The 23831-nt window shown below is 39.9% G+C and overlaps 1 protein-coding gene across 2 annotated transcripts in view; it reads right to left on the reverse strand.

The window, feature by feature from the left end:
- The window catches only part of PROS1 (protein S), a 34228-nt gene extending 10609 nt beyond the window's left edge, over positions 1 to 23619 (reverse strand). For both annotated transcript variants that reach the window (XR_015260652.1, XM_086763065.1), the window contains exons 1-9: positions 23467 to 23619; positions 19086 to 19243; positions 17991 to 18015; positions 17576 to 17662; positions 13621 to 13743; positions 13345 to 13467; positions 11383 to 11508; positions 4395 to 4516; positions 1755 to 1873 (exon numbers count right to left, since the gene is read on the reverse strand). Coding sequence is in view for 1 of the 2 variants with exons in the window: in XM_086763065.1 (XP_086619191.1) it covers positions 1755 to 1873; positions 4395 to 4516; positions 11383 to 11508; positions 13345 to 13467; positions 13621 to 13743; positions 17576 to 17662; positions 17991 to 18015; positions 19086 to 19243; positions 23467 to 23545 (962 nt within the window). In the remaining variant the exon portion in view is untranslated. The remainder of the gene's footprint in view (positions 1 to 1754; positions 1874 to 4394; positions 4517 to 11382; positions 11509 to 13344; positions 13468 to 13620; positions 13744 to 17575; positions 17663 to 17990; positions 18016 to 19085; positions 19244 to 23466) is intronic.
- Positions 23620 to 23831: the final 212 nt, after the last annotated feature.

Genomic DNA, 23831 nt, shown 5'->3' on the forward strand with positions numbered 1-23831 from the left:
AAGTTCTTGATTCTCCCCCTCTACTCTGCCCTGGTGAGACCCCACCTGGAGTACTGTGTCCAGTTCTGGAGCCCCCAGCACAAGAAGGACATGGACCAGTTGGAGAAGGTCCAGAGGAGGGCCACAAAGATGATAAAAGGGCTGGAGCACCTCTCTTATGAGGACAGGCTGAGAGAGTTGGGGCTGTTCAGCCTGCAGAAGAGGAGGCTCCGGGGAGACCTGATAGCGGTCTTCCAGTACCTCAAGGGGGCCTACAAGAAAGATGGGGAAAGGCTGTTTAGTAGGGCCTGTTGCGATAGGACGAGAGGTAATGGTTTTAAAATAGAGGGGGGTAGATTTAGATTAGAAATTAGAAAAAAATTTTTTACGATGCGAGTTATAGAACACTGGAACAGGTTGCCCAGAAAGGTGGTGGAGGCCCCATCCCTGGAAACGTTCAAGGCTAGGCTGGATGAGGCTCTGAGCAACCTGACCTAGTCAGGGATGTCCCTGCTCCTTGCAGGGGGGCTGGACTAGATGACCTTTGAAGGTCCCTTCCAACCCTAACCATTCTATGATTCTATGTCTTTCTGTAAGGTTCTGAGGCTCTGGGGATCAGCAGCTCAACAGCTGCTGCTGCTGTTACCCTCAAATTGTTTGGTCAGTAAGTCAAGGAACACTGCAATTTCAGCTGCTGCAGTGAAGAAGACCAAGAGTAGTAAAGGGGTCAATAAGATTAGCAATTGTTCTGACAGCTGCAAAGGAAATCATACAGATGACACTCTAGACAAAGTACTGTGCTCTATCGGTGTCCTTGGAATACCCTGTGAAAGGAAGCATTGGGGTGGGGTGGGAAGCACTGGACTGGTTTTGTTTCTCAGCAGCACACGTGTAGCATGTCACAGCTTCTACCCAGAGCAGAAGCGAAGCAGCAGCAACATCCAAACAAAAGCCATTCCCGTATATAAGTGGAAGCTGTACAGTAATTATTTTCCTATAACATCTGAAAGATAATTTTTGAGGATGCTGAGAATTTTAAATGCCTTCCTGTATCTGTATCACTGCCTCCCACCTTCCATAGCCCTTGCTCTTTCCTTCAGGGGAAGAGTAAGCTTCTGTCACAAGGAAGCACCAATCTTTTTGCTCTCTTGCCCACAAAACAAGAGGAGCAACTGCCTATTAAACTTCTGCCCTCAATCCTCTTCCTTTTTTGCCCATCCAAGTCTGGATCTCTTTGAACTCTTTCTCCCAGGCCATATACCTCTCCCTGCAACAGCACTGGTAACCAGGACTGTCACGGCTGGAAGAGTCCAACTCTGTTATTCATAGATGTGATAGGATCTGAATGCCAATGGTGCATGTCTTGACCTAGCTGTGCAGTGTTTGCTGGCCAGGATACAGCTGCTACTGCCTGCTACCTGCTTCTGAGATATCTGGAAGAAATTTGCTGACCTTCTAGTTTTGCCATGTAAGAGAGCTGCCGTCTGTACTGATGAGGTGGCTCAAGGACATGGTACGACCAATAAGAGATGCTGTAAACTGACTCCACACACGTCACTCCTGCCAGTCTACTTTCAAGTGACTCCAGCTTCCTCTAAGTGCTAGTATATGTAGGAACTCAAGTTAATTCACTCTTTATATAAAGCTATCTTAACCAGTGGGGAGACAGTGGTATAATTTATGCATGCAATGCACTCTTTCTAAACCCTCAGAAAATTAATAGAAACAAATGTCCATAATGTCAATGCATACTTTTATCAATAGCAAATGCTTACCTTGTGACATTTGGCAATTTAAACTTTAAGTACAGAACGGGAATTCCGGTAAATTGCTCTGCGAGGTAAAGCAGTTCATAATTCTTTTCAAGATTCAGTGGGATACACGCAGTAACAGCCTGAAAATGGCAGAGGATAAAAAAAGCTGTCAATGCATTGTGATAGTTCATGAAGCAACTCCTATTGTCGGCTGTTAGCCTGTCCTTTGTCTTTTTTTAAAGCAATGGCTTACCTCTGTTTTTTCTTTTTTTAAACTTGAATACGTATGTACAAATGAAGGGGTATGTTTTTATTTTTGCTTGAACTGTCCATTTATTTAAGCTGTTAGAGGATAATTCAGGTTGAAACACAGTTCTGGTGGATTGCAACTAATATTTAAATATTTAGTATTTGAATCAAGAATTCAAATCTTTCATCAGGCACTTTCCTCTCACCAAGGACCTGTGACACCCACCAACTAGGGACCTGCCATGATTCATCATTAAAGTTGTCTTGAATCTAAACCTGATCAGGTGTTAGAAGTGAAAGGGGCCTGTGCTGTGTCTTGAAAAGATTTAATTATAAAAAAAAAAAAAAACCCTTCTATTTTCTCTATCAATATTGATGTACAACTTACTCATAGCTAAACAATCTCTAGTACTACTAGAATCATTTATCTGGAATAAAAAGTAACAATTTACTAAGGGATTAAGTAACAAATTAATAGAAAATGTTTCTGTCTGACTGTTTCTTGAATGTAATTGGCCTATTTGAGCTTTGGAAATAAATGTTCATGAAATCCACACCACAATTCCTGCTGGAATAGCACTGAATTAATATTTCTGAGAACTCTTACTGGGGATATGAAGCTTTTAAGACGACATTCTCAGGAAAACTGTAAAAGAAGTTCTAAATATTTGTGGCAACTGAAAGGCCTAGAACAGTATGTAAAACTACGATTAATCCTAACGCTCTAGCCAATCTCAGTGTGAGTAATCACAGTCAGCCAAGTCCAGTGCCAATAAGAGGGGAATAAAATGGTGCTTATTCTTTCAGGTATTCATCTACCTGAAGTTTTAAACAAAGGCATTTATATTCAAGATTAATGTCTATTTTATGTGTAGGGCAAGTTTAAACTGTAAAACATTTGGCAAACAAATGCAGTATAGAACAGTACAGCTTTTTCTTCTGATAAGATCAGAATGTCAGGTAAGCATTCTAAGACACTCTTGACTTCTTTGTCTTCTGAAACCGTGACGATATCTACAGTTTTGTTTAAAAAGTAAAGCACTCAGATGCTAGAGGGAACTAGGCTCTGCACATGGAAAGAGGTGGGAAGACTCTTCCAGAATGTGGCTTAGAGCACCTTTCTCATTGACTAGTAGAAGCCTAAAAGTCTCTTTGATCTGAAGTTATACCTCAAAACACTCCTTGTATATCTTCTATATGATGGTAGTATAGTAGTCTTATAGAAAAGAACAATCAAGAACAGATGTGAAAGGCTATTCTGTTCTCAAGACATACTGTACTTTGGTAAAAGTTAACAATGCAGCTCCCAAACTCTGACTTCTGTATTCACGATGTAGCAGTTTCATTAAATATATCGGTATTCATCCTGAATTTTATGGCTACTTCACTTTATGTCTGCTAGTGTCATTAGTCTTTGGACTGCATATATTTTCAAATGATTAAACTATTATTTTTTTCCAGTTAAAAGGGCTGAAACTAACTTAGAGTTAATCACTTTCAAACAACAGTATTGAAAATAACATGTAATGAGGCTAGAAGATGCTCTTCCTATTTCATGAAAAAGCAAAATGAAATATAATGACTGCAAGCATTGTTCAGATATCAGATTTCAGAAAGCACAAACAAGATCTAAGACACACATGCTAGAACTTGCATCAGACCTGGTTTCTACAGTTTAAGCCCAATTTTGTTACACTGTGTTAGAGGTGTTTTCTGCTGGTAGTTATCTGAGCTCACCTCACTTTACAAGTCTCAGCCTGTCGGAATCTTTCAAGGTATGGAGAGAATCACTCACAAGAAAATCCTCAAACTGGGATTTTCCAGAGTTTCAAATTGTCTGCTACTAAGAAGTGTAAATTTTCAAAGTGAGCAAGAATACCTGATTTTGGCTGTGAGATGTTCTTCAATTGGCAAGTATTGCTAAATGCTTTTTCTTAAGCTATGGCAAATGAGAACTGTGGAAAATAATCCATTTTTTTTCAAACCAAACAGGCGAAGTATAGAGTAATTCGGAAAGAGCAAGTGAAAACTTTTGTGCAGTCTAAGGAAAACCTGGGAACATATGGACAAATGGAGTATTCTGGCTCTGAGTAGGCTGAATAGGAATTATTTGTTTGATAGGAGAAAGCTGGGGGTTATTTTGGAAGAAGCAGGGCATAAAGTTGACTGGCTAAGTCAAGTGTCTCTTGACAGGATTTCCTGTAAACAAGCATGCATGAACTGCATGGCATCCAAATCCTTACCGGGTCTGCTTTGTGAGCCAAACCACAGCTCAGAGTCCCCAGCACTTTCTCAGCGATTTTAGAACCAGTTCTCAAATAGCTTCCTATTTTCCATAATCTAACATCCTGTCATCAAGAAATGACTGACTTTGTGATTTTCCACATGGAGTTTTACATAATGCAGTTTTACCTCACAATTCTTCATGTCCCTGGAGAGCTTGAACCCTTTCTTGCCATCACAATAGCAGCTATAACTTCCTGGAGAGTTTACACAGAGTTGAGCACAAACATTTTCAGCACATTCATCAATATCTAGGAGAAATGGAAGCACACAGAAAGATTTATTCGGATTACTTATGGCATAGACTGAAAACTAACAAAATAAATTAATGGAATAATGGACAAGATGGGTTCTCTGGCTAACATTAATCCCAGAGGTGACCGCTGCAGAGCTAAACTAATGCTAGTGCATGTCTCCTATGTAAAATTTACAATCCAGAATTACCTGCTGGGTGTACAAGACCTAGTAATCTGACAGAGAGGCCTTGTGTGCAGAGCTGGGGAAAATTTGGCCTGATTTGTAAGGCAGTAAGACGCTAAGCTGTAAGGTGGTTGAATTAGTGAAAGAGACATCAATAAATCATTACCACTTATGGCAGAAATGCCATTCTGGGCCAGATATCTTCCTTTCCCTATAGATGGCATGAGAACTTAGAGTATTAAGAGTATATATGCCAAGCATGTGGAGAAAAGTCATGCTTTAAAGCCAAAATAATCTCAGGGCAAAATACCCTTTAATATAACATACTATAATCTTACAAATAACTGAGTTTCAGACAGCAACTATTTGTGGAGATCAATCTGATTTCAGTTGCGAATAAGCTAAAACAACTGAAGGAACTTTATTTTTCTATTTAGTAGGCTGTACACGATAAATAATCTAGAAATGACACGCTGTGTAAAAGGCCAATGTAACCATTACACTTCTAATATAGAAACAAGTAAAATTTCTCCTGGATAAGAGACTCTAATGAGGGTGATTTTGAGCCTCACATTAAAGAAAACACAATACTTATTCTTGGAACAAATACTTTGCCTTGAAACAAATGGCTCTCCTAGTGCAAATAAACAATTTTGTACAAATGTGTGCATTTAAAAAAAATCTGGTTTATACTATGGCAGGTTTTTTTAAGATTAAAATACTTTTTTTCTGTTGCTTGGGGGAGGAGAGGGGAAAAGAAAAAAAAAGTAAAACTACAAAAACAAGACAAGAAAAAAAAAAAAAAAACGACCTTATTGGAGAAACTGGTTTTTTTGTAGTGAGTATGCATAATTTCCTTCCAAAACAGGATACTATGTTTTGTGGATGCCATTCTGATTTCTACCTCTGCTGCAGTTAACGATCATGGGCAAGCTGTTTTCCTGGCAAGTGCTAGCAGTTTCTACATTATTTAAATGGACAACAATTAATGAATAAGTTGAAGAAACTGGTCTCATGTTTGGCTGAAGAGTTCCCTATTACTAAAACGTCTCCTCTTCCTCACCTTTGCTGTAAGTCATCAGTGCAAAGGATCTTTCCTCAGACTTACACGCCCTCATACATGATGTTATCAGAAGAAAAAGCTGTACTGTTCTGTACTGCAGCTAATACAGCCAGAACTAAAGTTCTGCTTGAGATCCGGTCACGTGCTGTGTCAGTTTTCCTGCTGACGCAGCCATCTGATGTGTGGCTGTGTAAGATATAGGATTCAAATACAGTCTTCTGCTGGTGTTTGTGTAATTTCTACCTCTTTCCACTCATCTCCCATTCTACCCTCCGATCTTCAGAAGCTGGATGGCTCTTTATATAGGCTGGTCTGTTTGATACCAACTTTCACGTTCACTCTTTGCATGAAGTACTGAGGACTCTTCTGAGTCACTTCTGTTGGCTCCAGAATGATCGCTTACCTCTGCTCCGTCAAGCTGAGAACCATCTCCTGCTGTGCAGCAGACTGATGGGCTACAACAGTGAGGTTATCCTTCACCTCTTTTTGGAAAGAGTTTCAATGGCATTCTGAGTTAGCTTAGCAAGTTTAAGAATGATTGCACTACATGCTAGAAGCCTATCAAGTGTCTTGGCCATTCTACTGAAGGGCATAGGATGCAATACAGAAATCTGTAGTATGTTCAAGGTGTGTAGAATTCAACATGCCATTAGCACTCTACAGCCAGCTCCACCACTTCCTTGCTTCCATTTCACTAGAAGAGCTCTCTCTCCTGCAAGGGGGTGAGGGATGGGAAAAGAAACAAGATGGAAGTTCTCTGCATTAAGATCACAGCACTTCTATAAGCAGTGAGCTCAAACCCAACTGCTCTGTACGCTGTCCCGGGAGAGCTCTCTGTGGATACACGGGGTCATAAAGACACATGGAAGACCTCAAGACTTTGACCAGCAAGTGCTGCCAGCATGTTTTCCTGTTCTGGAGAAAGGTTTGATACATACTGGGAGCTAGTTCCTAAAATATAACTGGAGAGCTGATGACTGGCTTTTTGGATTGTTTAGGTTCTAACTGGTCTTAGGTAAATAGCTGCAGAAAAGGCTACATATATGGGAAATTCTTCTGCTTCTCCCTACTCCTTCAAGTGCCTTATCCATCCCAAACATCAGCAAAGTGAGTAAAAGGAATTGTTAATATATAAATATAGTACTGGATGTTTCTTCAAGTTGATCTGACATTTTGCAAATATTTTGTGTTGCATCCTCATAACTCGAATTCTTTTTAAATAATGAGCGTATCAATTAAACTGTGACTGGGTCTGAAATTACAGTCTCTGCAGAGGTGAATGTTTGGTAGTGTTAAGAGTTTTATCTTTACTCAGATTTGAGAAAGCTGTCTGACTTAAAAGTCTTACTCTGTATGTACTTATGTATGCACACATGCGCAGACTCCTGCAACTGTAAATTACCAACCCTCTAACTCATGGTTTAATTCCTATTTCATTCATTTTGGCCTTTGTCACCTGTAGTACTACTTAGGGGAGTAAGATACAAGGGTGGGTTGCAACATCTAAGTGTGTATTTTGGAGTCTTATTCAAACTTCTTCCCATATCCTTGCACGTTGGTCAGGTGGCAGGATTTGGTCAGTTGTTACAAAATATTTCACCATGCAACTGATTGGCCCCTCCATTTCACCCAGCTACCACAGCTGATTACCTCTTATGCTTAAGTTTGGCATGTGTACTCCTTTCCATTTAGAAATCATTAAAATGTTTATGGTCTTGATGGAGGCTGCCTAACCCAGCAGATTGCAAGCTCAGCTTGGTGAAAGGGGTCTGCTGTGAAAGTCACTTCCTAATAATTTCTGGTGACTGTCAATCTGATTTCTATTTAAAACTAAGATTACTAGATGATGTGTTACAATGTGAAGCCGGTTTGGTCACTGTTGTTTTTGCATCCTAGCAAACATGCAAATGAGGCAATGACAAAATCCAAAACACAGCCTAGCCATATCATGCAATGGGTTAGGAGAACACTTGGTGTCCTTTCCTATCCTGTCTGGGTTGGAGGTGGGGGATGGAAATCATTCTAGTTACAATCATTTTGGGATCGGAAAAGGCCAAGAAATCCACCTAGGCCTAAGCAGGCAGAGACAAGAAGGAAAAAAAAAAAAACAAACAAAAACAAAACCTACAAAACACCCAATCCTATAGGCTGCTTCCCTGTGGAGATGTAGAAGGAAATAAAAAAATCAACACCTCCCAAGAGTAATTGGAGTAGAAAGACTCTGAGAAGCACGTCTCTTCCCATGCCCTTCCCAGAGGTGCATCACTCTGCGTAGACACTTCAGGAGGTACTGTTCTCTGTGAAAGATCCTGTAGCCCTTCTAGTACTTGAACATCTAGCAGTACAAAAGTAAAGCTACAAGCACTGGTTAACCAGTAGCACTAGAGCAAATCCGAGTGCTGAATTCTCTGAAAGCAGCAGTTACATTTGAGTACATTCCTCAGGCCCAGGGCCTGCAGACAAACAGAGACTTATGACCTTATTACGAAAGCTTATCACGCACTTAGACAGATGAATTTCTATCACTAAATCAATTATTCAGAGACTTGCACCAGTCTTGGAGGGGTATAAATATCCATTACCCAAAATGAACCCATTGCTCAAGGGTAAGGTCTCCCTCCAGAGTACACTGTAGCAGCAGAGGGACAGGCAATGAAGTCTCCTTCCTCAGCAGACGTTCTGGAATCCTTGGTCAGTCCAAACGGCAGGATCTTCCCGTGCTAAGCTAACTGTCCTGCTAAAGAAATGCTGACATGCACAGGCTGGAAGGGACCAATTGTTTTGGCAGTTTTAATCATTTTTGCTATAATTATCCTGCTCTTTTCTTCTTCCAAGTTGTAGTCAGCATCTTTGCATGTTTGTTTGAGCTTTTTCAAAGGCTTCTCAGGGATCTACCCAAACGTCAGTCCCACATCATAAAACAGTCAGCAGAAGCTATCTGCACAAACCCATGAATCTCAGCAGCATCCTGGGTTCATACAGCTGCTTTCAGTGGAAGGCTAAAAATAGCCTGCTTTGGATAAGTTGTTAAGGTATAAGAAAACGAGCCACAGAGGAGCTGCATACGACATCCTAGAAGGGAGCTACTCTATGTAACGCTAGAGAAATAATGGTGATTTCCCCAGGGCATGGATGCGGGTAAGCAGGGTTTTGTGTGTGTTAAACAGTTCAGGTGGGAAGGGGAAACTGTCATTCCTTGGGTCAAATTTTCAGACTATGTTCTAGGGAGGGACTAATACCTGAAATACATATATACTCTGTGCTGTTTGATTAACTGGTTCAGTTACTTCTTTAAGAGAAGTTCCCCCTTCAGAGCAGGAAGAACAATATGAGGAAAGACATGCCAAAACTTAGGTAATTCTTTAAAATATAGGTTCAGTTTGGTTTCTCTCCTTGATACTAACTGCAAGACAGACCCCCTCTAGCACAATAAGCATACTTAGTTATTCCTACTACTCCTTTTTTTTTTTTTTTTTGGCAAGGTGTTTGAAATTGCAAAGATGGTGAGAAGAAGATAATCAAATTCTGTACCTAGAGTTGTATGTCTTCTATGAAACAAAGACTAGACTGTGCAGATATCTTCCACTGATAGTGTCTCCCAAAAGGCAGAGATGAAGAACTGTAGCAACATTCTCCTAGGAATCAGTGACAGGGGAAAAAAAAGCAAACTCTCTTCTATTCCACTCTAATTGTATCTGTCACCATAGAGACAGTTGTGCAGAAACGTATATAAACCTGATTTTTCTACTAAGCATAATTACATTTGGCCACCTACATGCAATATGACAATGAAAAGCTAATGCCGTTTAGTATTTCTGTAAGGCTACATTCCTGTCAGTCTGCACAATCCTGTCCTTAGACAGGATTTGGTGACTCATTTAATGTGGTTACAAGGTCTGAAAGCTTAGCAGTATAATCCTCCTTCTAGGAGGTAAGACTTTGCTCATTTTAATGTCTTCATCTTGCAACCTTCTGGAATCCATCTTTCAGAAGAAAAACAACACTTAAATTCAATTTGGCGCAACCCATGTATCTGCAGAAAGTACTAAGAGAGGTGAGAATTAGATTAATTACTGTGAAGTTTTTCTCATTTTAGTGCATGCAGGGACACAAAAGAGTCAGTAACATTTTAATTCCATAGTAACTGGACATAGGGCAGACATCTGAATATGTAATCAGCACCACTATGCAGAGTTTTGTTACAAGAAAACTGCGTGGAAAGCCATGGAGCCAAAGATCCATAGCCAGCAAGAAGCCACTTTTGTGTCCTTTTGAGCAACAACATAAAGGCAGCATTTAAAATAAAAATAGATCACTGACACATTTTTCGTAAACTGGCAATGTAGAAAATAAACTCTTTGAGCTTATATGTCTCTTCTACAACTGAAATTTAATTTTTGATGTGTGTACTAAACAGAAGCTTTAACAAGTAGAGAGAAATAAAATACGTTCTAGGGTAATTATGCAAATACTTTCAATACTTGAAGAAGTTATTTTATGATAGCCTGTCTATGAATAGCTTACTGCTTTACCACTAGCAAGCAGTAATTTTCAACTTCGCTGTAATTGTTACAGAACCTTGTCTTGAAGTTCTTTATTACAGATATTCATTTTTTAAAAAAAGAATACTCCTGAGGAAAGATTCCTTTGGTGCAGCTCCTTTTTTCCACAGCTCCTTTTCTGGATATTTAGGAACACTTTTATTTTAAATGTGTGGTCTTTGTACAAAATCTTTTATACAACTGTCATGATGTCACTTACAGCCTAAAATGGAAATCAGTTCACTCTAATGCTGATATTTTCTAGCATAACTAGATACCCCCGAGGAAGGATTAGAAACTTGGATGTTATTTTAAATGGAATTCAATTACCCCAGTGAAAGGCTCTTTCCAATATCTGAGATCTAAGGACATATAAAGGACAGAGACTGAGCCCCTGGCCATGAGGGATAAATAAGCAACTATCAGCCTATCAGAGGGATAAAGACAAGCTTTTTAGGTTTTTGACGCAACTTGATTAACCACAGTTTTTATTTCTGACAATTGTCTCTTTATAAATCTTCCTAACTGTCTCGCCCGGTTTGGAATTGCCAAATAAGTAATTTAAATTGCTTTTGCTATAACCTATCTTGAGTTAGGGGCATGTATTACACTGATTGACATCCAATACTCCATCCTTATAACTGTAATGACGCTTAAAAAGAAGGTACAAGACAAGGTAACGTCTGGATGCTCAACACGTTGTTCCAAGTTATCGGAAAGAAACATGCTAGCCTGTTAGAGAGCTTGGACAGGAAGTCCTCTCTACAGTGGGACAGGAGAGCTCCTATGAACTGAGAAAGTTATCTGGCATAAGGCAGGACACAGGAGTGTACTGTAAAACCCTCCAGCAGCTGGGAGTAAGTCATTGCAACTGCATATACTACATGTAATACAGCCTGACTGAACCTCTGAAAGAACAAACAGCTGAGTGATATTGTAATAGACAATATGAAGATTAAGAAACACGCCACTAGATGAGATGCTGGAGTTTGGTTAGCAGTGGATTAAAACAAACGAAAAAAAAAAAAAAGGAAGATTAAAAAAAGAAAAAAAAAAGAGAAAACGGGAGATGGAGGGGGAAATTGTGACCTACCTTCACAATTCTTGGAAGTTGAATTATATGTGTAGCCTTCTGCACATTCGCATTCGTATTTCCCCAGGGTGTTCTTACAGATGGCTGTCCCACAGATGTTTGGATGTAACACACATTCATTTATATCTAGAAATACAAACAAGTTATTAAAAACAAGTCACTCTCCCGCATACCATTTTTTTCAAAGCAGACTGTAGCTATAGCCATAAGGTCTCTAAAAGGCAATTCTGCATGCTCTTAGTGAAAATAATTATCTGCCTGCCTACCTTTCTCATTCTCTCATGTACTCTGTGGATAACAAGAAAAGGGATGCAGGTCCAGGAAGGCAGAGAGAAAAAACAGTCTGCAGATTTCCTATAAGCTAAACCAGACTGCATAATAAAATCCTATCTTAGAAAAAAGACATCCAGAAAGACAAGAGATAATCCCATCAACAGTTTCTTACGTGCTACGATCATTTCATGTCACAATCATCTTTTAATTGGCTATGCTGACAGGTATTCAAGTCCCTCACTGTCTCTCCATCCCTCAAACCATTTTAGTGTCTATCTTCTGTGTTGTTTCCAATTTTTCAACGTCATTTTCAAAATGCAGCTGTGACAACTGGATGCAGCATATAGTATCAATCTTACCAAATGTCTTGTAGACAGAAAAATATTAGATCCCACTTGTATGTTCAGGGATCATTCTAGTTTTCTCTCTAGTTTTTGTAGTAGTTCTGGAAATGGTGCGGTGCAGGGAGAACAGATTCTGACACTGGCTTGTTAGGACCACCAAAACATTTTTTAAGTCAAAGCTGTCTTGAATTTGGCCTACTTTTCTACAGTTACCATGTGCACTCCAAACTCCTGGGTAAATAATTTTGTAGCTGGATGTAATGAAACACTTAAATCTAGTTAATAAAAAGTCCAAACTAGTACTCTAGGTAATAAGGTATATTAGTGTGCTTTTGTTTTTTATTATTTTTCTAACCAACCTTTCCAGTATCTTTCCAAGAATTACAGAGATTCTAACCAGCTTATCTTTTTGCCGTTTTTGACAAAACAGCAATCTTCTGTTCTTCTGGAATTTCTTTGGAAATTATTTATTAAAAAAAAAAAAACAAACCAAAACAAAACAAAAACACAAACAAAACAAAACAAACAAAACAAAAAAAAAAACACTAAAGGAAGGGACAGGAGGAGATAGCCCTCAAGTCCAGCCTCTTATAGTATTTGACATTATCCAAAACTGTTGGCATAGTCCAGTAATAAAACATATGTACATTAAAATGGAATGAGGTGGTATTTTTTTCTAACTATGCAGTAAGAATTGCTAATTATGTTAATATATAGTCTTTATCTGGAATGGAATGAGGCACGTAGGTCATAGTTAATAATAACAGACACAAGCATGTATAGAAAAAATTATGCTGACTGAGTACAAGACAAATCTTTCTCTCCATTAAGAGCATTTTCAGATTCATTAATAGTTTCTTCTCCAATTAACTTCAAACTCCCAAAAGAGCAGCACCACTAATTAGGAATGATTCAGCCTAAATCAATGTTTACTAGACAGAATTTCCATGATAACAGTGTTAGCTGGTCACAACACTGCAGATTCTTGTTTCAGCAGGCTTAAAGGGTATGTGAAACTCGTTAGTGACCAAAACAAGGAAGCAAGCAGAATCTAATATATAGTATTTGTCTTTTTGCTGCTTCTTTTTTTCCTTTCCTGAACTGGTTTCAGCCCACCTCAGTTCCTTGATCTGGTTCTCTATACAGTTGCACAAATGCTTGCAGTGGTGTAAGGCTGCAGGCGGACCGAGCAGCCAGGTTGAAGCAGGACTGCATATTTCAGAGGGAATACAAACTTCTGCTGACTTAGACCATTAGTAGAACTACTGGACTAAATTCTTTCCTCTCTAGTCAACAGGCAATGTACTGTCATGTAATGATGTCCTCCTTAAGTCTCACTTCCTACCTCCGCAATCCCGTTTATTTGAATGCATGAAGTAGCCATCTTCACATAAACAACGGTAGCTTCCAGGTAAATTAGAACAGCGTTGGCTACAACCTCCATTTAAGTCTTGACATTCATTTATATCTAGAAGGAAAACAAAATAAAAATCTCTACTCAGGGGAAGGCATGAGCTGACCAACTGTGTGTGTATACTTAAAAATCTGATACTGTTCAATACTAGTAGAACTGTAATTGTGTTCCTGAGAACTAACATTGTAATAAGATTAGAGACTATACCTTCTTCACATCTCTCTCCTTGCCATCCTGGTTTACAGACACATGTATATTTGGCTTGTCCATCTATGCAATCCTTATATCCATCTTTATGGCATGGCAGAGGGCTACACTGGTTTGAAATTTCTGTGGGATGGAAACATTGGAAATACTTGTTATTTGGGGTTATTTTTTCTCAAGGATCAGTGGGAAGTTATTTTTCTTCCAGGACCTGTGGGAAGTCTTTCTTCTTCTCTTCACACAGGTAACTTTCACCTTTCACAAAATAGGAAAGGGCTTGATGCATAACATCAAGTACCCTACAACCATCTTGCTGCTAGTTCTGTCAGCAAGAATCTGCAAGTGACCAAGAAAAAGCAAAGCCATCAGTACTTTAACAGAAAGAAAACAACTAGAAAACAAATTACTCACTAAGCCATGTTAATCTCTGCAAGATGTGACCAAATACAAACTCATTATTTTCATTAAATTTTAATGATGTATTTCACTTTTTAAAGAGTGCTCTGCCCCATCATATGACCACAAATTTCAGCAGAAATACCAAAGTTTCAAGAATAGCAAGAATTCAAGATTACAGAGAACAGTTTCTCCATTCAAGGAGGGTCACACCTAGAGAGAAACTATTACATCAGGTTGCTTTGGCTGTTCAGGTCCTGTAAGTAGACTGGATACATCAGTGTCTAATACTCCTACCTTTTACAAATATTTAACTTCAATGACAAAGGAATTTGGATCGTAAAGAGTGACTGAAGACTTTTTGTATGTGCTAGCAAGATCTCAGAAAGCAAGGCTCAAAATATATAGACTGGGGCAGAGAACACAGAATTCACTGCCCTTTTTGCTCTAACCAAAATATAAAAATTTTTTAACTTTTCCCACCATTTTCATGATTTTACATCAGCATACTACATAAAGAATCATTCTATTTGCATCTTCTGAATATGCTGGTAGCTTAAATGGATTATTTTTCTGCAGGCCTCCAAACATTCCAAATATTTTGTTTCTGCTTTAAAGTTATGTTCTTGTAAAGCTCTGGAATGTCATTCTGAGGCATGCTTTAAAAACAACCCCAAACAGTAATGTCCTAAAAGAACAGATAGCAGAATGAAAAGAAGAATAAAGGATTTTGTGAGGTTCAGATTCAAAAAAGTGAATGAAAGGCAATGTTCCTGAAGATCTAAAGTTGCTAGGATTCTGTACCTAAGGCCTCACTGGATTTCTTATGTTTCTTAAGTTCACTCAAAAGAACTAAAGAACTGAGTCCCATAGAAAGTCTAGCTTTCTGTGACAAAGAAAGCTTAACAAAATCTCTGTTAGTATACTTGTCAATTAAATCTACCTCTAATTAAATTCTGCTGCAAGTAAATCCAAAAACCTAGCGGCCAGCCAAGCTCCAAAACGCTAAAGTGCACCTTTAGAATAGATGCTGCATGTCACGAAATATTCTTATTGCAGGCCAAAGGACTCAAGTTGCAGTGGAAGACCTACAGAAGAACTCGTTCAGAAGAAATAAAAGGAATGGAGTTTATGTATGGACCCTTCACAGCAATTTCTAAATGTAAGTTCTAGAACTCCCTACACTTTTTTCTCTTTTTTGATTATTTACTGCTTTTGTAGGCCCAGGAACAAGTGTGGTATAAGCTTGGCACAAGCAAAGAATTTCATAAATGATACATATGGAGTTACCCTCAGAGTGTGCAACTGGGGAACAAACTTGACTGTAAATGTTTCTGAGCAAAAGGCACCGATGGCTTGTGAGAGTCTGAACTGAGAGAAGATGGATGCGGCTAGCAGTGTAAAACACAAGTAGATGGAATGAGGTAAATTAATAAAGGGCAAGAAAACTGGGGAAACTAAGGAAGGAAAAAAGTGAAATACACTAGAAGAAGACAAGACAGGATGGATAGGACTGGATGAACACACAGCATATGTCCACAGATAAATGATTAAGATTCCACTGCAGGGAACAGTCACATAGCGTCCATTTGTTCCAAAATCGGGCCTGGTGTTTCTCTTTTCCCAGTTCAGGGTGGTTTCTGACCTACTACCTAGCAATGCTTTTGGATAAGATACACTCAGCCTGCAATAGAAAGGGTAGGTGGCAAGAAATGTATTGTGGTACCTGTATCATCTGCCACTCAGAGGCTCTGGTATCCTTGAGATGTGTCATGCTGAGCTGGACAGATGTAAATGCAGGGATTTTTCAAGTGTTTATTTTAAAAAGCAATTAAGTATGCAGATGTATGGGATACAGATGTTTAAAAACTTAAAGATGCAGCTTAGATACCTGCTTGAATTAGAAAAGTATGAAAAAGGGTCTTATTCCTGTGAAAATTTTCCTTTTCCTTCCTAGTCGGGGATTAAAAAGTCAATATATTCCCAAATTTTGGTAATTGTTTATCCAGAAACGTGTCACCTTAAATGTGTGTTCACTTGTGTTCTGAAATAAGTCATTTGGACAAATATGAAAACTATGAAATTATTTTTCAATTCTGTTTGCATTGTTATTCCTTGATTTTTTTCAGCTTGAGATTCAAACTAGTTACTATATTACTATAAACTAATTCTTATAATTATTTAATGATTTCTCATTAGGAAAATTGGATTTTTCATTTTGACAATATCAAAACAGTTTGGATTGATAAGTTCAGAAAGACAAAACTTTTAAAATTAATACAAAATCTGTTGATACCAGTATCACAAAATCCTTGTCTCAATGAAAACACAGTTTAAAAAAAATGCTATATAGTTTTAACGTGAATTTAAAATTTCACTTTGTGTATAAATTTTGCTGAACATTTAAGCCTTACAAACACTTGAAAATTTTATGCATACTCTCTTTACTTCTCCTTCATCCTGGTCACTGACCAAGAGTAACAGTTTATTTAATTTTATTTTACTATGGGAACCCAAATGGAGAAATACAATGACTATCAAGTAAACTAGTTGTTTTCACTGAGTAATACAGAAACACTGCACATTCACATAACTCTTGGTATATCCTCTCCTCCCAGCACCTCTAATGAGAGTCAGAAAGCATGATATGAATGGGAGTACATTTTAGTTTGCGATAGCAGTCACACTGGCCAAGTGATCTGGAAAATATGTTCATCTATGACCATGTGCAGTGTAATTATTATGGATTTTTCTGCCTTCAATTGTTTTCAATGACAAAAACAGTGTCACATGATTAAGGATAAGTATCCCTATTCAAACTAACTAAAAGCTTCTTTGATGTAACCAGGCTGTAAACGTTTAAGAGGTTTAGAGAGATGTTTAAACTCTGGCAAGTGGGGAATACAGTACAGATTATTTCCTGTGAACTTACAAGAAAAACCACAATTCACACTGGACTTACGAATGTATAGGCATTTAAAAAAAAAAAATACTATTTGAGCAACATCACACGTTTCATGCTTTATGACGTTCTTGTGTCAGTAGTCAATGACTATGTCTTCCAGCTAATATTTCAGTTTTTCAGCTGATAATGTTACTCACTTCATGAAGGGCTACAGTCTAACTATGAGCCAAAGAATGGCACAAAGGAGAATTAACCACATGGTCTCTTCCCTTAAGTGACAGAACAGGATTTGCTAGATGCAAAGAGTCAGGCATCTATTAAGATGCCAGGCATCTATTAAAGATACGGCAGAGTACAGAAGACATACTAGGGAACATTGGTGGGTTGGTGTAGGACACACTTCTGTGTTTCCGGAAGAATTCTGCCTTCCATTTCGCATTTAATTATGTTTCTTTTCCAGTACAACTGATAAAGTTAGAAACAGCCACTTACACCACTTGCTCTGAAATATGTCTCACATATTTTTTTGTCAATTTCTGTTCCAGATTATTGAGTTTGCCTGAATTAAATGGAGATTTGTCTCCTTTTCTGCTTATGTGAATTGCTTTCAAGCCACACAGGTGTGCATTAGGTAAAGTATCTAACAGCAGCACTTACCATTGACACAAGCCCTCAGGTCAGCTGGAGAATCTGGAGTGACTGCAGTAACCCTGAAAACTCCTGCTCGGTGGGAGGCAAGGCAGCCTGCAAATGGAAACCCACACAATCTCCTTACGGTACAAACACTTATTTAGACAGAAATTACAACAGCTTATGCATGGCATCTTCAAAGAGTCTGTTCTCACAGCTTGAAACAGAAAACTTGTCTGGGCATATTAAGGACAGCCGACCACAGACCAGCCTTGAGTGCCTCTGCTAGGATCTAGCACACAGAACCGCCCAGGAGCTACTATGCGTTATAATCAGCACGGAAATAATTCAAGTGCTATGGGCAGAATAACTAAACTAGTATTATCCAAATAAGAAGACCAGTGAATGATATACTAGAGTTGTTCAGGTTTTTTGTACTTACTTAAATATTTGGGATAAAAATACTCCTGCAGAAAGAAAAGAAGAATAAAGAGTAAGAAAAAATTAAGGTAGATAGAATTACAGCAAAATAGATCACTGAATACATTCTAAAATATATTGGTATTATAACTACAAAAGAAGCAAAAGATAAAAAGTCACTTTGATTCATAGAATTTAGACCAAGTTTTCTATATCACTATTATTTAGTCTAAGACAGCAGATTACTTAATAAACACAAGTCTCAGTGGAGACATTAAGATACTGCACTGAATCAGACACCTTCAAGGTGAAGGCAACGAAAACGAATTGGGTGTGAAAATGACTTTGAACATTGTCTCTTTAAATGGGAGGATCTTGCCCAATGTTGTTACTGGATGCAGAGCAGCCTCCTCTATTTCCCTTTTGCACCCTAAAATAAACAAAAAGCTCTGGAATAGGTTGACTATCTCACATGCAATTCATTTCAAAGTGAAAAGTGTTACTAAAATAGAAAGGGTTAACAACAACTAATTATTGATTACAGAAACTGACTAATCTCAACAAACAGTACATCCAAATACATGCAATGTTATCAAGCACAGAACATAGAATCCACATTGTTTGCAAAACAAGAATTAATTTTAACCATATATATTTTGTAATAACCCTTTTACAGTAGAAAGCTGAATAAAATATACCTAACACTAAATAATGTGCAATGGGAATGAACTGAGGAACAGAGCTCTCCCCACTAGGAAAAAAGCTGGGAGTGATATGTGATCCCCTCATTAAAAGGGCCGCACTGCTATACATCCTCCCTGTAAAATTTTAATTGAAGCCAACAAAGTTTCCCCACATGGAATGCTTGCGGACAACTGTGGTCTAAAACTGATGATCCATACCAGAAATTAAAATAACCTCTACTCAACTGTTCTCTTTGCTTTGTCTTCATTATTAATTGTGTAGGTTCTATACACAAAAGAATTTCAAACCAGTTCTTGGTCTGCATAGTGGTGGGATTTTTTTAGCTTCGCAGTGTGAATTCTATCTACTTCTTCCTTTCCCTCTGCAAAAAACTACTATCTATCTACCTCATAGATATTCACCAAATACTTACAGTTTCAGGATTATTTTCAAAGATTTCCCTGGCTTCTTCCTTATTGCATAATTCTTCAATGCACTCTCTTTCTAAATTTCCCTTTTTACTTTCTTCCATAAAAGAATTTGCTCGACGTTTCCTCACCAGGAACTGAGAGGCATACTGCTGGGATAAAACTTTGTAGAAACAAAGGAGCTCTGTTGTTATTTTTTTTTTTAACAGCTGAAAAACACTGTAAGCACTGAACAAATACGAGAATCTAACACAAAAATTTGAACTAAAAGCTTAGTCAGGAGTTGCTGTTTGTGATCATTTTGGGAAATGTGGGCAAGAAATCCTAGGATTCTGTGTTCTGTATGTGGGATAGCTGTTTCAGACAAAAAAAAAAAAAAATCCCAAGTCAGAAAAAAAAAGATTGTGCAATGCTATGTCTGAAGCATAATTTAAATGTCATATTCAGAACAAGATTTTTTTTTTTTTTTTAGCTATGGATATTCTAAAGTGAAATATGTGACCAATAAGCAGAAAAAAAGCCGTGAAGCCTTTTCAGTGTGAAAAGTAAAGCTGTTTCGGTGACCTAGAAGTAAATAGTCTGATCCTATTTAACCTGCATTAGACCAAAAATGTATCTTACAAAATCAGGCTGTTATATGTAAGTAACATAAATGTTATGACATCCTGAGAAGCATCAAGGCAGACAATCTACAAATACATTCACATTTTACCAAGATAAAATACAATCCTAGCTAACTTTTATATTTCAGAGCCATTGTGTTATGTGTCATTATTTAATTTTCATGTATCTTGTTATTGTCTTTTTATTGACTACTAAACAAATTGTGAACAAATAAGTGAGTTGAGAAATTATGTTAAAAATGAAAGATGGCTGTTTGCTTCAATGTTCTTTGTAGACCAGGTAACACTACTACAGGAGCAGCAACTAAATTAAACCGCCTTGTTGGTGTAATTTTCGGACACAGATGTCTACAAAGATCAATTCAAGTAGACACAGTCAATTCAATGCTGTTTATAAGCACCTGATACCTCAGACTCAGAGACCTTTTATGAGACATGCCAGCAGCCTGCCACTGTCTGTGCACTAACAGGAAAGAAAAAACTTAAAAGGCTTATTACAAAGAGCAGCTAATGAGGCCCAGAACTTGAAGTGAGAATAGCTTTCAGGTGAAAAACGTAACTCGTAATGTGTTTAGGATGGCATGGTTTCAAAGGTCTCTATCAAGTGATGGGGAACACAACCGAAGCACTTCAAAGTGCTACAGCATTGGATGACCTGAAGAAACCTATCCGTTAGAGCATCCTAAATGTATCTGAGGTGGGACGAGCTTGTCACTTCAAACTGATCTACTTGCTCTCATTCTGGTAAGACTAATCTTTCTGGAAAGGCAACAGGTAAGATTTCCTGAGCATAAGGTGGATCCTACTACAGCATACCTCCAAAGTTTTGAAGCACACCCTTTATCTCAGAAAGCAACCAGCAAGTTGCTTAGAAATGCAAGGAGCAGAAGTCAGCTTCTGCCCTTCCCCACTACTAAGTATACAAGCAGGCAAGCAGTCCGGTATTTGCGGATTCATTTCTTCTTATACACGTTGACCTATGTGGTGGTCTTACTGGAGAATGGACAGAACTCTGTGAGGTGAAGACTGATGCTCAATAAAACTGCTCAGAAAAATAAAAGTTGCCTTTTACTTTCTAGGGCCCCACTCCCAGAAATTCTTGCCACAAAAGAAACAATTCAAGCCTGCTTTCCTCTTCTACTGTTTTCCACTTTCACAGATCTTAAGGTACAACAGAAGTACATCTCAAGGGCTGTTAACAACGTCCTTCGGGAGATGGATTTGAATTCTCTGTTGTTACTTATCCTCCATACAGCAGTTAGGAGGAGCAATGAATTGGAAACTGCTGCAACTGTGGATCTCCTAGACCTTTTTCCTCAATTCTCGAGCCCACCACTAACAGATCTGCTAGGAAAATGGAAAAAAGCACAGCAAGATCACAGGACCAGAAGGGCCTCAGAAGAGCCCTTCTGAGCCCTAACTGTACTGGAAAGCATACCCAGAAAAACATTTAGATCATTTATTTATCATCAACTGTTACTAGCAGTGTCATTCTCACTCATTTGGGTAAGTGGCTGCATTTGTCATTCCATAAAAACAGACTAATAAGGTTGCAGAAAGTCCATCTCTTCTCAGGAAAAGGAGTGACAACCAAATAGTAAAACGGTGCTCAACAGCTGCTGATTTTGTTTACATTGGAGGTGTCTACCAGCACAAGCATGGTGATACAGCTTTGGGGCAGAGGCTCTGTGGTGTAGATAAAGCTTAATTTATAGCTGACTTTAAATCATCTTGTTTTGACCTTTAGCTACACCATTCTCATTTCAACACAGTTTTTCAATAACTAAAGCGTAAGAAAATTCCAAGAGTGTGCAAACTTCTTGAGGATGTTACACCAGATACAATAGCGCTTTCCTCATGCCTTCAGTACAGTGTGGTAATGGAAACAGGTCTTTTCCTCCACATCACAGCAGTTCAGCCTTCTCCTAAGCTGATTTCCTGTGACTTCTGAGTTTAAATACAACTCAATGTAACTCAATGCAAATTCCATATTTTTAGTGCAAATACTTCAGTTCTCATGCACAGAGTTAGCAGTGTATTTATTAAAATGCTTTTTTACTTACAAAGATTATTATAGGACCTTTACTAAAAAAAAAAAACAAACAACCCTGACTGCTACTGCTGCCGGTTTGATTACAGGAAACTTCAGCCCACTTCTGACCCTGCCAAACCAATAGTTAACCTTTAATGACTTCAGTGTGTTTCCTTTGCTTGTCACTGAAGCCTGATGGAGTTCAATATCCTTATTTCAATCGACGTTGTACAGACATTGTGCAGTGATTACTTATCAAGCACTTGTTTAGAATTAATGCTATTGAAAAACAAAACAAAACAAAAATATAGGGGGAGGGCATGAGATTCAGTGGTTCCTTACAGCTGTTTCGTAGCGCAGATTCAATTCTAAACCTGTCTCAAGTGGGCCGGTTAAACACCGCTTAGAGCTGCTTACCCAGTACCCCAGCTGTGGAAAGTAGTGGTAGCCGGCTCACGCTCCCTCTCAGAAACTCAGAAAACCCCATAAACTGAACAAGAAGGAAATGCGATGCCACCGTAGAAAGCAGCGCTATCTTATTTGTACAGCTGCAATCAGCTCCAGAAATCCAGCGACCGGAGCCTCCTGGAATGCTCCTCAGTGACAGCAGCTTTACGCAGCCAACCAAGTAAAGCCAACCAACTGCTCATGTTTGCCTGTTCCTTCTGCAGCTGATCCAAACCTTGTTCGTCACTGGATGTCAGACCAAACACAGCTGCACGGCCTCGCAGAGAGGCAATTTTCCAGTATGATTATTGAATGATACCGTCTGCATTAGCAAGATCTTTCTGCTTGCTGGTTTTTTCCCCCATCCCGGAAATCTCCGGCATTGTTCAGAGCCAGGGACAGGTAAGCGGAGTGCACGGACCACAGCAAAAAGCAAAAATTTATTACAAGTTTTATTTCTAGGACCTGGTCAAAAAGAAGATATAAAATGAACTTTCATCTTTCCCTAGCATTCCAACAGAACCCCAAATAGTAAACATGAAGTTTTTCTTGTGCCTGTTTAATCATTAATAAAACACATCAAAAACAGGCTTCCTGTGAGCTGCAATTCTGCTCGTTCCAGACACATCCTGTCTTCCTTTAGTACCAAGATCAAAGACTTTCGTGCCAAAGACATCAGCTTTGGTTTTGGTTGGTTTTTTTGTTTGGTTTTTTTTTTTTTTCCTATATACATGAGAGCAAGTAGTTCTGGCCTAGGATGCTCTGTCTGACCATCTCCAGCAGTCAGGGCCGCTTGCCCGGACTCCACAACGCAGCCGCTCTCCCGAAACCAAAACCTAGCGAGTGTTTTCCTTCGGTGCCAACCAAGCGAAATTTCCCCTCAGCTGCAGGGGGAACATTTCGGCCGCCAGCAGCCTCCGAGCAGCCTCCCAGGCGCAGCTCCGCTGCCCCTCCAGTACCGGCTGGCTTCGAGAAGGCCGCCAACACCGGCGGGAGCACGCCGCCCCGCCGCCGCCGCGCCTGCCGGCACCCAGCCGGGAGGGCAGGGCGCGATGCAGCGGGGCGGTGGGCAGGGCCGCCCCCACCGCCCCATTCCGGCTCGCCCCTTCGCCACGGCGGCTACCTGCGCCACCCCTGTCCCCGCTCCCCGGCCGGCAGCTCGGCCCCGGACCCCAGCGCCCCAGCCGCTGAGGAGTGGGCGGTTGGGAGCGCGAAGGGGGCCCGGCCGCGAACCCCGGCCCAGCTCGCTCGCCCCCCCCGCCCCTCCCCCCTCGCCTCACTCACAGGTCACGGCCTCTGCCAGGGCGACGGCCACCGCCAGGCCCGCCAGCACCGGCAGGTACCGCCTGCCCCGCGGCCTCATCGCTACCAGAGAGCGGCAGCCACCGGGACCAGAACCGCGGCTGCAACCGCGCGGCTGCAACTCTGAGCGGCGGGGCCGAGCGAGGCTCTGGGGGCGGGACGGAGGGGCAGGGGGGCGGGCTGGAGGGAGGCTGGGCAGCGTCGGGCAGCGTTGCCCTGCGGGAGCGTCAACAGGCGGCCGGCGGCTGCGCGGAGGGGGGCGGTTCGGGCCTGACTCCCGACCAAGAGGCGGCGACAGTCGGGGACACGGGGGTGTGCGGCCATCCTCCCCCGGAGCGACTGCCGGA

This window comes from Chlamydotis macqueenii, chromosome 1, assembly GCF_036417535.1.
Source record: "Chlamydotis macqueenii isolate bChlMac1 chromosome 1, bChlMac1.mat, whole genome shotgun sequence".
Classification (NCBI taxonomy): Eukaryota; Metazoa; Chordata; class Aves; order Otidiformes; family Otididae; genus Chlamydotis; species Chlamydotis macqueenii.